The sequence below is a fragment of the Hyposmocoma kahamanoa genome, unplaced genomic scaffold (genome assembly GCF_003589595.1).
Source record: "Hyposmocoma kahamanoa isolate Upper Pololo Valley unplaced genomic scaffold, ASM358959v1 89, whole genome shotgun sequence".
Taxonomy (NCBI): Eukaryota; Metazoa; Arthropoda; class Insecta; order Lepidoptera; family Cosmopterigidae; genus Hyposmocoma; species Hyposmocoma kahamanoa.
Window position 1 is genome coordinate 1,701,953 of NW_020654520.1, and position 16,047 is coordinate 1,717,999.

Genomic DNA, 16,047 nt, shown 5'->3' on the forward strand with positions numbered 1-16,047 from the left:
CTGTGTAGCTGTCCTTTACCTGGAGATAAGTTAAAGTAACATAGCGTAACATGTAACAGAGGTTCTGGTATTTCCGAAACTCTTAACGCTTTTGTTAATAATTTATCATCGCTTGCCTCAATCCACCCATTCCCTTCCCCGCAAGGAGAATTGTTATCCGGTGCGACAAGTCTAGTCTGGGCGATAGCCACCGTCAGCGTATGGGAGTGTGGAGCCAATAGACGCATGCGCAGTTTTGACCGTGGCGGGGGCGCGGCTGGCCAGTTCGGAGGTGACAGTCGACCGGAGCGGACATTCCGGAGCTCTACCACGTGTGTTACGTTTAGGAAGCTTACTGTAATCAAGTGTTAACCAGCTACATGAAGTTATTCTTGTAACAATCGGTTTGTATTCAAGCAGGTACAGTACAGTGCCTGAATATTGTTACGAGCAATGATTCTAATGACCACTTTGTTTGCCTAAATTATAAGGCGTTTTTTATTTTTATTATTTCCCGTATTAAAACCCGAAAAGTATTATGCTTCATTTGGTGTTTTTATCCTAAGTGTACTTTTTAGTTAGCAACGTAGGTCAATGGTTAGCAATAACGAAAAAATATAGAAATTCTTTACATCGTCTTTCTACTCACTTGTTTTAAAATATGCCAAAAAACCTTTGCCAATCACATTTTCTCCAGTCCTAAATCTTAATCTGATCATTTCGGATTGCGATACGAAGAGCCCGTTGGTCAATATGCTGGCAGTAAGAAACGGCCGGATGGGCGTAGTCTGCGGGTCGACCTGAACCTCGAGGAAGTTGTCTTCAGGGATGCTTTCGGTGACGTTTAAAGGGACGCCTTTCTCGAATGTTCCGTAGCCGAAATCGAATATGCTGATATTGAGGAAGACTCGCTTTCCTGAAAGTCAGTAAATAGAAGTTATTCAAGAACTTATTTTTATTCAAATTCAGGCTGTGTGTAACTTGCAGGTACTTTGGATGAGATTTATGAAATGAACTGTTACTTCAACCAAGAACAATTATATCCTTTTTATAAAAAAAAACCGACTACAAAAGTTTGTGGTATTAAATCTATTTGCCAAGTTTTATAGAAATCGATTAACGGATGCTGGGTGAAAACCAATACACCGGTTTATACCTTAATTTGGTACTCTTAGAGGTGGAATAATGTCTTCCAATTTAAATGGGACCACTACTGATCTGACTGACAACAAAAAAAAAAGAATAGTTGAAATCGGTTCACAAATGTCAGAGTAATCACGTAACAAACACAAAAAAAGAAGTACAGTCGAATTGAGAATTTATTCCTATTTTTGAAGTCGTTTATTCGCTCACGCGATGCGCTCCTCCTACCGCAAATTGGCGGCTATTTGGTTTCGCAAATTAGAAAAGCATTCAGTTTAAATATAAGTTTTTATAAATAAAAATTATTATTCTGCATTTCTAAATAAATACCCTCCGCACTACCAACAAAAACATCTCAAATAAAATGCAGTAATTCACCGCAAATCCTGCACTTAAAAAGCACTAATGAAGTTTTTGGTGTACTTGGATAAATATGATAATATTCCGTTTGCGTGGTTCTAACGTTTACCATGAAATTACTCCTTAAAGTATAGTTTATAAATATTTATATTCAGGGTAAACTTAAAAAACGCTACTTACGGTATGTTTTCAATAAATAAACACCGAAATCACCAGCCCAAACAATAACACACACGATTGTCGTGACGTATTTTTGAAGTTGTTTATTTTTTTTAAATGACAGACCCAGGCATTAAAAACTTTATGGTTTGCTAGAGTAGTTACCGAAATTGCAATTAATATTAGTTCTTTTACCTGTTATAACTTTGATATCCGTATAAAGTCATCACCGGCACCTCTAGGTGTGGTATGCGTCTACGGCTGCATGTATCGCGTGAGCGGCTAAGGAGTCCTTTTCGAAATGGTGTGCTTAGAAAGTTTGTCGTATTTATAATACGAACTTTGTTAGATCTTATCGACACTTAAGTAGCAAAGTTCGTTTTCCTGAAAGACCCTACATTGGGTCCAAAATGAAGTCTAGACAAAGTTACTCCTCTTCCTCGCTTACCACAAGGCCCTAAACCGATTTTAAGTCAAATTAGGAACATTGTGGATAAAAATCTTGTAATGCTACTGTTCCTTTTAACTTCAATTTACTTGAAAAATCTCCTACTTTATTTTTAGTCAACACTATCATTTGTATCTTTCCCCGGTCGAAGCACAATATCTTTCTTTATCTTATATATTTCTTTTTGTTTTTTCTTTTTTTACCCATCTACCCATTGCAATGTTATTCGGGAACAAAAGAAGACAATATATATTATTTTATTTCGAAGAGCTTAAGCCTCGATACAACCTCAAATGCCTTTGGTTGATTCCACATAACAATGAAAGCGTTGAATTAATACTTTGGAAAAAATATATAGTAAAATTGTGGATATACACTGATACGACAAAACGATTCCTAAAAAAATTGTCACGAAATTTTACAAGAAAACCGCTGTATTCAATAATTTACATATACCAAAGGGTTTATATCAACTGAACTAAATAGAACTCGTACAGTATACAATACACAATTTTTTAAATGGTTTTAATTTCGTTTGTAAAAGTAAAATTCTGAAATAAAGCCCCTGCTGCTCGACCCAAGCAAAATGAACCGTACGGGAAAATCCATATTAAACTTAGCTGGCCATTTCTACTCACGAGTTCGTAGTCGAAGTAAAAGTTCGTTCTATAAATCTCAGCCGTAGACTTGCTATCTTAAGAAATGTTTGTTTGTGTTAAACAGGAATACGAAGTTAAAAGAAGAAAGATTTAATCCAACATGAAATCGTTTAAAACTTATGAAAGATAAGATCGACGATGGAATAAGTTTTCCCAGAAGATTCTCTTTAACTTATTGATTTATATCTGACTTGAAGAACTAAAGTCATTACCTGTTGGAGCTAAAATATCGATGGTACAATCTAAGCTGGGGAGCAGAAAATTAGGAAAGTTGGGGCTGTGTATAACACCTTCCTTGGAAGTGAATGTTTGCGACGGACATCCGGCTAGGTCCGCCGCAGTCCATGTTAGGGCAAACCCCGTGCCTTGGACGCTGTAAGATAAATATATTTGAATAATCATCTGAAGCACGACTTTGAGAATAAGAAAAGTAACACTTTAAGAGTGGTTACAAACGGCGATTTTAAGCGACACTTGCGATTTATAGGCGATTGCATCGATGCAAACGCTCGACTGCATCGATGCAAACGCTCGACTGCATCGATATAAGCACGCGATTGCGTCAATGCAATCGCTTATAAATCACAAGTTTGTATCGATGCAGTCGCGCGTTTGCATCGCTGCTTAATTCTTAGTTGGTAACAGCCGCAACAAGCAGACGATTGTAGATTCAAGTCCAGGATTGCACTTTTGAGTTTCCGGAATTTATGTGCGAAATTTAACTTGGAATGAGTTTTTCGAAGAAGGAAAACATCGCGAGGAAACCTGTACACATCAGCATAATATTTTTTTAATAATACTAAGTGACGGGTCGACTCAGTCGTGCAATGTCACTCAGAGTTTTAAATCACAAAGATCTGAGAGGCACTGCAACAACGCCCGTCACCCTGAGACATAACAACAAGTGCCATGTGCTTGTAACTTCGTGTGGACTCTTACCTTTCAAAACGGAAATACAGTAATGCTCACATTATTGCTTGGCGGCAGAAATAAGCAAGATAGAAATAGGCAGTACTTCACTGGACAAATTCTTTTTGACGTGGCTCTACTGCCGCTTAAAATGTGTTATGTGTGTGAAATTCCCAATCCGAAGCCCGCGTGGAAACTACACTCCAAGCCCTCACATCGCGAGAGGAGGCTTTTGCTTAGCAGTGGGACTATAGATTAGACAACTATTATTATAAGGTTCTTACTTATAATCGGAATGAAAATGCAGAATGGCTTTATTGCTCGACGCCACCCATCTTGTCTCTCCCACAGTTCCGCAGTACCTCGACGATTTCATTGTAACAATATCTCGTAACTGCAACAAGTTTATATGCTAACCGTTACATTGGTTAATAGGAATCTTTGTCCTACAAAGACGTGCTGGTATGGCAATTTACAAACTAGGCTCTGCCTAGAGTTTCTTTTAGAGATAAGTCTATAGAAATTGTTAGTAGCGACACCTGGCGAGCTGCGCTACTTAACACTACAGCGCGGTATACTGGGTCTTATTAACTGGTGAGCAGTAAACACGCTAGGTGGCGATATAAATATCAATATTTAATTCATAATGGGAGTGGTCAGAGTAAAATTCATTCTCTTTTTCTTGTCTCTGCTCTGACTCGACACGTTATGAAAACATCTCAGGCAATTTCATCGACTTTATCCAGAAATTAACATTCTTGCACTAGAGTTACAGAAAAGTAATGAAAATGTAACTTATATAAAGTAAAAGGAATAATTCATACAGAGATTGAACAACAGGAAAAAATTCTTCGATCTGACTGGACTCGAATTAGTGTCTATCGGTTTTAACCAACCGAGCTACAGGACCGCAAATCTTACGAATTTCTCGATCGGCTTTTTTGCGGCTAGCGCCTCCAGTGAGAAACTTATGAAGTCTTTACCCGCTAGGTACCATTAGAGCTACAAGAAGCGTCCGAGAGATGTCGCTGTATTAATTGCAATATTTATTTATTGAATATTATGATGTTTTACTATTATGATAGTTTCTCAATTTCATGAAATAAAATGTGGCTTTAAATCTTGAAAATAGCGAATTTTTTAATATCGACCGGAATCTTATGATAGAAGCGTTTATATTATCCCCTAAATGAATTTGTGTCTTTGTTACACAGATTCTGCGGACTTGTATGACAAGAATATATGGTTTTAGTCCGTTTAGTTCTTTCAGATTGTTTCAATATAAAGATATTTGAAATAAATATTGCAAATGTGAACAAATGTTTGTTTACAAAGAGCAAACCGTATCTTGCGCGACTCAAAAGTACCCATTATGGTGGCAGAGTTGCCTCATTGGACAGCAATGAACACCTGCTGAATCACCAGTGATCCAGAGTGGTGTTCGTTAGTTGACGACGCAACTCTTTTTTAAATAAGTCTCCAGCTTCCAAATCCCAGAACCCCGCCGTTACGACCGCGACCTCCCACAGTGTAGGTACACGTACGAAGTTGTACATCGACTCCCACGCAGAATATTTTGTGTGCTTCAGTTTCGCACATCGTAGAACTAATAGTAAATTTAGAACTACAGATATACATATATTTATTTACTGAATATCATGATATTCAACTACTATGATTTCTATTTCTATTAGATCTTTGTATCAATAATAATAACAAACCAGTGGAGTATTTTAAAAAATATATGAAAATCATGGTACTAAAACTTCACGATGAATAAATAAATATTGCAATTAGATACAGCGACACCCCTCAACAGGCTTTGGAAGCCGCAAGAGAAAACTGAATGAGCAACTTCACAAGTTTCTCACAGGTGCGTTGTCGGCAAAAAAGCCGTTTAAAAAACCATAACAAAGATTTATATCAACCGCTGTACAAACAACAAAATTAGTAAGACCTGCTAATTCGGTCTGTAGCTCACTTTCTAAAGAGCGCTGGTCCCAGCAAGGCAACAGACACTGATTCAAGTTTTTTTTTATAATATCAAATGACGGGGCGAACAAGTCGTGAACCTGGTGGTAAGCTACACGATTGTCCATAACAGCTGCAGCGCCACTCAGAGCTTTAAATTGCAAAGATCTGAGGGGCATTACCACTGCGCCTGTCCCCCTGAGACATAAGTTGAGAAGTCCCATGCGTCTGTCTGTCCCTTCAAAATCAAAACGCAGTGATGCTCACACTACTGCTTGGTGGCAGAAATAGCTAAGTTGGCAGAACTCGACGGACTCTTTCACGAGGTGCTCTTCTTCTACTAAAATCAATAATTATGAACAGCTAAAGCTCTTTGTGACATGATTTGATAACGTTTTTCCTTTCGTGTTTATCTAGATCACCCGGGCAGAAGTAGGTGAGCAGCCGTATCAAATTTTATCTTGTAGTTCTGAATGTTAAACGCTGGATTTCGTGCTTGGATACATTCCAAGCGTTTTGGCTTTGTTGCGATTGAGTCGTTTGGCACGTCTCTGAATACATTAATCAAAGGGATAACTATATGCATTTCTATTCTGTGGCTTTGTGTGTATTCTGCTGATAAATTGTTTGGTATATACGTGAAATTGGCACAACAGTCGGTTTAGATATTCCATCGATTTTAGAGTTCAGCTATTCAGAGCCTAGATCTTATTAAGGTCGTGAACTCTCTAGTTAACACGTAAGAATATAAATTAAAAATAAGCCGTTAAAATTAATTCTTGAACTAGAATTGGACATGAAACTAAACTACCACAGTCCGCTTTTATCACGGGATCTGTAAAGACCTCAAAACGTTGGCTACTGTGAAAAAATAAATATATGCGTTATAGATCACAAAAATATCTTTATTCCTAATGTGTAGCAACCGTAAAACCCTCATATACTTACATACATATACATAATCTCGGCTGTCTCGCTTCGAAGTAGGCAGACCCCTTGAACCTTCATTTGCCACGCTCCTGACAAACCTCCTTCACTTCCTCCACTCCCATCAGTGGTTTCATACATGATGTTCTTTGTACTTTTAACCAGGTTTTTTAATGATATCCCTAATCTTATTCAGATATGTACACCGAGGTCTACCTCTCCCCACGCCTCCACCCAAATTCGCTCTTTACATTTGTGTCGTCAATCTACCAACATTCATTCTTTCTACATGACTAAACCATCGAAGCATCTCTCCCTCTATCCTGGTTACTAAGCCATCTTTTATATCGCAACGCTCTCTTACTACAACTATTCCTAAAAACTTATCACGTAAGTACCTCAACAAAATCGTAAAGGCAATCCTTCTGGTATTCCAAGTCAATGGCATTGAAGACAAAGACGAGTCTCGTTTCAGCAGGACCCACCACATGAACCCAGTAGTCCAAATCGTTGTCGTACATGTTCGGGTGGTTTGGGCTTGACAGTTCACCTGGAACGATGATTTTATCATCAGCATCTTGAAAAACTAGGGAAGAGAACCCAGGTTACCAAGTGAATATAAAATCGAAGAATCCATAATCGATTTTCTGTTCAAGACAACAAGAATTTTCCAATACCTGAAGAACCTTCAACTGTTCTGTTCTTGAGGATGTGTTCCGGGTTCAACCTGCGCTTGCACACATACCCTCCTGTTACCGAGCACTTGTGCATCGTCCAGTATAAACCGCTGGGCTGCGCGGCTGCTAGAGATGCTTTCCACTGCAACATACAATCAAGAGTTGACTAAATTGATCAGATTAATACCTCGACGTAAACACCTTAGAGAATCTAAATTTTGATTACGCTACGGTTTTTTGAAAAGGTTACTTTATGATCAATGTTAAACAATACATATCGTTGAACAATAAAAAGACTCTTCCGTTTAGATAAAAAGTGCCGAAATCGCGCCTCTTCACGTTTCTCTACGAGCTTTAAGTTTTGATAGCGAGCTTCTACTTTTTCACATTAAGTGCTATGCCATGTGCCACTAGTCACCTCAAATGTTATTATCACCTCGAAGGAATGGATAATATACCTGAACTCCCAAGCAAGTGTCTTTCAAATCCTCAGTATCGTTATAAGCTGGCCATCCTTGGTATTCAACAGCACTGCCATCTACCCAGTTGAATTCGTTCTGGAGTCGAGCAGCACCTAGCCAGTAGATGGAGCCAGCGCTGTAGTCACTGCTTTGCCTGATACTGGTCACAATGAAGTGTTCTTCTTCAGGAGAGTGGACGGATGAAAGGTGCATGTTCAGTCCTTCGCAAACCTGAAGAAGAAAGTTCTTGTAACTGGTGTCATAATATGGTTGGATGAATAAAAAACTGGACACCATGTGGCTCTGGAAGAAGTTTGAAAGTTTGAAGTTTTGTATATGATAACTAATTGTCTCATAAATTAATTAATATACGATCTTCTTCATTGCAATGCAAGTTTTTTATATATCACACACGAAAGCAAGGACTGCCCTAACTCAAAATTGTGAGATGAAAAAAACACGATTTAAAAATTTTAAAAAAGCAGTGCCATTCTAAACTTTTGAACGCTATATTGCTTATATTACTGCTTGGCGGCAGAAATAGGTGTGATGGCAGTATTTCCCTGGACGAACTCTTTCACAAGGAGTACTAACTGCTAATAGAAGCAAGGTTAGCCCGCAGCCTAACACAAACTTCCATCTTGGTACGACATAAATAGTAGTTAATTAAACCACTCCATTATTATGGTAAATTGGCACGTGGTAACAGACAATATTAGCCCACATGACGGTAATCAAGCTCGTATAATTCCAAAATTTCGGAAGAAAATCCCAACGGTATTATGGAAGTGATTAAGATTTAATTCAATTCCTCTGTTGTGTCTGTTCCTCTGTTGAGAAACAATCCGACTTGTATAAAAACAAATGATTTAGAAACCTAAAGCCATTAAAACTTTCAAGTTTGTAATTAGGTCGTCACTTCCAGGATTTAACTTCTTACATCAAAATGTTTAAATTATAAGCTGATCAAATTCGAAAAGTAACATTTTCGGGGAACACAAAATGGATTTGAAAAATAAAACAACGTTCCTGGCACCAGTCAATATTCTATTTGACCTACATTCTATTTGATATGAAAAAAAAAAGTTTTATTACATTACACACATTGGAAATGAAACTATTTTTCCGGATTTAAATCGCGTATATTTGTTTTTTCAAACAAACCGACGTTTCGGGTCCTTTACAGGTCCCATGGTCACGGTTGACTGAGGTGGTACAGTCTTCAACCAGTTATGTCTAATATTAATGCAAACCACCCTATTTTTTCACTATAGTTACAATAGTTATTAATTAAATACCATATTTTTAATTTTACAAAGAAAACATTCCAATTTACGCTACATTAAATTTTACAGATTATTTTATTGCTCACAGTCAAGCTTGTAAACTCCTGCATCCTGTATCCTTACAAGCTTGACTGTGAGTGCGGTCTCTCTTATATTGGACAAACAAAGCGAAGTATTTGTACCCGCGTCAAAGAACATATAGCTGATGTCAAACACCGTCGCGTAAACAAGTCTGCAGTCTGCGAGCATGTCATGGATAAACCTACACATTCAATGAAGTTTGACAAACCCCAGGTCCTTGCAAAAGAAGTCCGTTATCTGCCCAGGATGCTGCGAGAGGCCATTGAAATTAAAAAACATCCTAATTTCAACAGGGAAGATGGTTTCTCCGTACCACCAGTTTGGGATCCAGTATTTCCTCTCATGAAAAATCCCAAACAGACATAAGACTGCAGTACTAATTAATATGTTTTAGTTTATTCTAATTTCTATTAATAATTAATAATAAATTAAACTTAATAAAAATTCATTCAATAAAATAACTTGTAAAACTTAATGTAGCGTAAATTGGAATGTTTTCTTTGTAAAATTAAAAATAAGGTATTTATTTAATAACTATTGTAACTATAGTGAAAAAATAGGGTGGTTTGCATTAATATTAGACATAACTGGTTGAAGACTGTACCACCTCAGTCCACCGTGACCATGGGACCTATAAAGGGCCCGAAACGTCGGTTTGTTTGAAAATACGCGTTTTAAATCCGGAAAAATAGTTTCATTTCCTATGTGTAACAATTGCGAAAACCTAAGAACTCGATATTACACACATTTAAAAAAAAAAAAAATTTTTTAAGGCGCAATTTACTTTGCCGCGGAAGGGAATGGAAGCAAAGTTTTGTAACCATAGTTTAATGAATTTTATGTCAAATTGGGCGGGCTACGTTAGCCGGATGCAACCCGAGAAGCGGGCGAACGTCGTCTGTTCTTGGGTGCCCAAGGATGGAAGGTAATGGCGGGAAAGGCCGAGAAGGCGTTGGCGGGACGATCTTGATGGGTTTGAGCGGGAGTGGTGGGAGATCGCCTAAGATAGGGAGTAGTGGAATATTTTAAGGGAGACCTCTGTCCACCAGGGACACAATAGGTTAATTTGTGTTTCTTTTTTAATCTAAATTTAAGTTTTGTAAGTAATTGGTAATGTCGCTCCGTAATGCTTAATTTATACAACCAACCTAGATTAAAACTATCCAATTATATTTTACAGTATCTTGGCTACGTTCAAACCTGTCGTATGTTGGCCACACTGTAACAGGTTAATTAAAAAAGAAACGGGATTATTACGATGCAATGTAAATTGAGTCTAAGTTTTTCAAAAATGTTATTTATAAGTTGAAAACACGGAAAGGCAAAGGTATTCATTATTTATTTGTGGATAAGAGTTATTACACACGGCGATTTTTAGTAGCGATGTAACGACGCAAACGCAATGTATATGCGATGCAGTAGCAACGCAGTCGCTAATCGTATACCTTTACACACGCGCGCGAATTTAAGCATCGACGCAAACGCGATGCAAGCGCGCGACTGCATCGATACAAATGCGCGATTGCACCGCTACACTTGGGATTTATCAGGGATCAGAAGTTCCTAGATTTTCTGTTCAAGACAACAAGAATTTTCCAATTTTATAGGCGATTGCAGCGATGCAATCGCGCGTTTGTATCGATGCAATCGCGCGTTTGTAATAAGTTGGACGTTGAATTTCTTCCTAACTAGGTCGTTTTTTACATCACCTAATAATCCACCATCTTGTGATACATGGCCAATATCACAAGTCACTTCTAACCTTAACCTGCCGACTGAAGACTGCCGTATCTGTTATTTTAGAAGTAGGTAACTGAGTTAGACGCACGATCATACTCTGTGGGCTGTAATTAGTTTGCCAAAAAATGTGTGCGGTTTTATTACAAACATCATATATTTCAAACACCTTATTGTAGCGCTTACTTCTAGAGTTAGAAAAATTATATGTCTTTAAAAATTTAAGATATGCAGCTAACAGCGCAATCGCAAAAATCGCAAGTGTAGCGATGCAATCGCGAGTTTCACGAACGCGCGTTTGCATCGCTGCCAAAAGTCGCCGTGTGTAACCACTCTAAAAATGCAAAAAAAAAAGAAAAAAAAATCCAATTTGCAAACAGAAATCTGTAAAAATTGGCGGAACTTTTCAATAACTTGTTATACTCCAGTTCAGAGTCGTCGCGTCCCATCGTCGCGTTCTCTTTAATTATCCATTCTATTGTACGTTGATTGCTCCATGCCGTTGTATAGCGATTTTCTGAACAGCGACTGCTTCCCGGCTCACTGGAGTGACACTATTATGCAACATGAACATTTGAAGCTTTAATACGCGGTTGTTTTTTATTGGGCGTTGTAGTGAACGGTTTGGACAAATCATTGCACTTCTGTACAGAAGTATCACGACTATGAGACGTCGTTACATTGCCTTAATTACTAGAGAAGCTAGCTAGTATTTGCTCAAGAATCGTTCAGTGACAAAATTATTTATTATTATTATTTATTTATTATTATTTTTATTATTATTTTATTTATTTATTTATTTATTTTTTAATAATTTTTTTTTTATTATTTGTGAAAAGCTGTATCTACAAAAACCCGCCATTTTTTTCTTTTGTTAAAACTAATTTCAGGTAAGTTTTTCAGGGCGACATATTGAGTCTGTGTAGTATCAAAATTGAAACCAAAAACATTTGAAAAAAAATCAAAGTAATCAATTATGTTATCTACCTTAGAATAATAACGCATAGAATGATAGTTTCATATCAAACGAACTGTCACAAGCATGTCACAAGTGAGGCAAAAATCAAATTCATGTGGGCTAGTTTTAGTAGTAGGTTAATTAGGGAAACGCGTTACTTCCTTGTGGAATGTGATGTTAGTATCTATTTTATGTTTGTCTGACGTATTTTTGCACTCATTTACCGCACATTTCGTCATTTTTAGCTAAAATTCTTGAGCTGTTCGCGGTGCAAGTTGACCTTGAGCTTGAAGTCCCGCCCGCTCGTGTAGACCCATTGGGAGCGCTTCGATTTGCCTCACTTAGCGTGTGCGGACTAGGTTTCTATGCGTTATTATTCTAAGGTATTTACATTCTACGACGATATACAATCTTTTGGGTAATTTTAGCATTCATCTTTCATAAAAAATCCGGTCTTTACTTATAAAATACAGCTCTAAGCGCCATTCGGTTCATAAAACATTTTTATAAAAACCAAAACAAGTGAAAATCTAGAGCGAATACGGTGAACGACCATAACACACACAATAAAATGAAATAAATGACACCTTTGCGATTAGCCAGAAAATTTTCCCGCCCATTCTTAAAATGCGCGCTAGAATAATATTTTTGAAACGACCACAGACAATATAACGTTTAAAAAAATAGTTTTTTGTTTAAAATTAGCTCGTAGTAAAGCAGCATAGTTTTATGGCAAATCCATTCCGGCCCACATAGTATGTATGTACATTTAATTCAATTACCTACTTCTACTTCTACATATGCAAGTCATGTAAAAAACGACCTACTTTAGTAAGAAATCCAACATTCAACTTGTTAACTTTAAACTTGATTCAAAATTGATTAACATTGCCAAAGATTTATGATGAATGTTTGCGGTAACTTATTGTTATTTTTGTTATATAAATTTCCTTGTTCACTTGACTGAGCACTTTTGTACAGAACTTAAATGGGCTTTTATTCTTTTCTTTTTGAACTTTTAATTTGCTTGTTGATATATATAAATAAAAACTGAGAACCGATAATTTAGTACACTTTCTGTGTTTCTACGTACCATTTAACCTCATATTGCATTATGAATAATAAAATGACGCAGCTCTTAATACACCATTTTGAAGAAAGTGACAAAATAATTAAAAAAAATTACATAAATTAAGAATTAATCGTTCTCTCGGTAATTTAACCGCTCACGCGATACATCAGCCACGCATACCATACCATACACGCACACCACACCTAGAGGTGCCGGTGATGATTTTATACCGATTAATCGGATATCGAAGTTATAACAGGTAAAAAAACTAATATTAATTGCTATTTCGGTAACTACTCTAGCAAACCATAAAGTTTTTAATGCCTGGGTCTGTCATTTAAAAAAATAAACAACATCAAAAATACGTCACGACAATCGTGTGTGTTATTGTTTGGGCTGGTGACTTCGGTGTTTATTTATTGAAAACATACCGTAAGTAGCGTTTTTTAAGTTTACCCTGAATATAAATGTTTATAAACTATACTTTAAGGAGTAATTTCGTGGTAAACGTTAGAACCACTCAAACGGAATATTATCATATTTATCCAAGTACACCAAAAATTTCAATAGTGCTTTTTAAGTGCAGGATTTGCGGTGTATTACTGCATTTTATTTGAGATGTTTTTATTGGTAGTACGGAGGGTATTTATTTAGCAATGCAGAATAATAATTTTTACTTATGAAAACTTGTATTTAAACTGAATGCTTTTCTAATTTGCGAAACCAAATAGCCGCCATTTTGCGGTAGGAGGAGCGCATCGCGTGAGCGGTTATATAAAACGTAACGATTTTAATTAAAAAATAACGATTTCAATATAAAAGTAACGAGCTAAATTTGCGTTGTATTGATTTCATTTAAAAAGTGACGTCTTCAATTTGCCTGTTACATTGTTGCCGCTTGTGAAACCACGATTACTTACCACAAGTATTTCCCTTGTTGACATTGTATTTAAAGTGTTGCAACATTTGTGAAATTTTCCGAAACTAATTTGTGAAAGGGTTTCATGTTTTACTGCGGAGCGTGAATACATTACTGGACTACGTAATAAAGATACCTGCTTGGCAGTCGCCCAAGATGCCTTCGGATATCCGGAGAAAAGGTAGCAGTGACCGTTGTGGAGTACTTGCTTTGCGTCCATACACGATTGAGCTGCCGACAAAAACAACAAATATATATACTTAATATCACTACTTACAGGTCGACCAAATAATATTTAGTTTAACAAAAAATAACGAGCGTCTTAAAAATGTATAAAGCGCATATACGTTGAAATTGTAATATACACCTTTGTACACAAGTCTGCACGTCAGGTTACCCATTGTACTACAATACTGTGATACAGTTTTAGAAAGAAAGTCACCATTGTCAATATTGGTGGATTATTATTACTTTTTTATTTATTTTATAAATTTCAGACAAATTTGACATTAACAATATTAAGCTTGCAACAGACATCTGTTTCTGAACGTAATAATTTTTTATCTGTGTTTCAGACGTCAGCGTTTTTTCGTGAATGTAGGATGGATTTTAAAAATAACATTATCTTTAAAAGTAGGCTTTGGGGTGTTAAGTTTAAATTTAATTTTGATTATTATCTTCGAAGTGACAGCAACCTCTCTGGGCGCAGAATGAAAATTATTGAAAGCTTGTTTAAAGTTTATTGTAATTTACCAATGTCAGATGGGACTTATATTTAAAGGATTGGCGCACCGCCTGAGCCGTAACAAAGTGAAAATGATATTTTGTCTCATTCGTTCCATTGTCTATGGTCAACACTCGAAGCGCTCAAGGTCAACGTGTAGTAATTTGATCCGCTGTCCAGTGTACATTTCTGTGAGTTCATATACCTGCAAGGGAGTCACCACACTTATTGATACCGAATCCGCTAGAGCTGGTCATAAAAAAACTTTATGTACGAACGAGCTTTGCTCAGAGTTTCTCTGAAGGACAAGGTACGGATCAAGGTCAACCGAAGTTCGTCGACATATCTGGTAGAATAAGCAAGCTGAAGTGGCAGTGGGGGAAGTGACCGATGGGGGAAGTGAGTTCTTCAGTGGAGACCATGGCTCGGCAAACGTAATGAGGGACGCCCTCTGGCCAGATGACGTGACGATTTCGCGGGTAATTTTTTTTTAATAATATCCAGTGACAGGAGTGGTAAGTTACACGCCTGTCCACAGCTTTTTTTTGTCCACAACAATTTATAGTTCTAAGTAGCACTACAACTGCTATGGACACGTGTGTCGCTTACCATCAGGCGCACGTCTTGTTCGTCCCGTCATTTGGTATCAAAAAAGGAGAAAAAAGTCTTGTTAATCCGGAACAACCCACCCAGTCAAAGAATGGAATAATCTGTGTTTCTCCAAAATACAATTTGGGGCCTTGAATGGGGCCTAGAGCGAAAAGGTATGTTTTAGATAAACGCGAACCATCGTTGGTTATCGCATCGCTTAACAAAACAGGCCAGGTTGTGGCCAAAGTTATCATTTTTATTCTTTTTTAGATAAAACAAGTTGTTTAACAATCGAAAGCTTTAAAATCTATACAGAATGGACCTTAAATGTTCGAGACAGCAAATTTTACTTATAGAAAACATCTTTTTTATTCTTAATATGATTAACTGCATTCACAGAATTTTTAAAAGCTTACCTAAGCCGGGAATTAAACTAATTAAACAAACCACGACCTACGTGGAATAGTAGGTAGGTAACAGTATTTCTAGTACATGAATAGACTTGAATAAATTTGTTAATTTTTTTTTATGGAGTGGTGTTTAGTAGTTTGTTTTTATGCTAGTTTCCCTGCTGAAAAATTTGGTACATTTCATATTTAGAGATTTTTTTTTATAATTTTTAACTTTGTAACGGATTTCAGGGAGACGGTAAAGTGTTAGCTCCGACAATGAAGTTCCATACGTGATGAAGGCATAAACGTAGTTTGTACTTCTACAGAAGATGAAACAGGTGGTCCAGGTAGGTATACGTACCTACACAGCTTGGAAGCTAAATAACTTCGTCGGGAACCACTCCCTGTGAAGGCGCTGTACACAGCCAATGTCTATTGAGACGTTCATTATTTGTTCAACCACAATAGCAAAAAAAACGGTCAACGCCATTATTGGCATACTGTCGAACTAACTCTATTTCTTGCCACATACATGACGCAATACGCAATATAACATTATTAAATTAAAGAAACCAAACTAAGCCATAAAAACTG

The 16,047-nt window shown here is 37.0% G+C and overlaps 1 protein-coding gene across 1 annotated transcript in view; it reads right to left on the reverse strand.

Moving 5' to 3' along the window:
* Positions 1 to 16,047, reverse strand: part of LOC113236165 (verprolin-like) — a 52,509-nt gene that overhangs the window by 20,547 nt on the left and 15,915 nt on the right. Inside the window, exons 4-11 of the mRNA XM_026472171.1 lie at positions 13,883 to 13,977; positions 7,691 to 7,924; positions 7,233 to 7,374; positions 6,954 to 7,105; positions 3,942 to 4,051; positions 2,961 to 3,121; positions 629 to 895; positions 151 to 334 (exon numbers count right to left, since the gene is read on the reverse strand). Coding sequence (XP_026327956.1) covers positions 151 to 334; positions 629 to 895; positions 2,961 to 3,121; positions 3,942 to 4,051; positions 6,954 to 7,105; positions 7,233 to 7,374; positions 7,691 to 7,924; positions 13,883 to 13,966 — 1,334 coding nt within the window. The 5' untranslated portion in view covers positions 13,967 to 13,977. The remainder of the gene's footprint in view (positions 1 to 150; positions 335 to 628; positions 896 to 2,960; positions 3,122 to 3,941; positions 4,052 to 6,953; positions 7,106 to 7,232; positions 7,375 to 7,690; positions 7,925 to 13,882; positions 13,978 to 16,047) is intronic.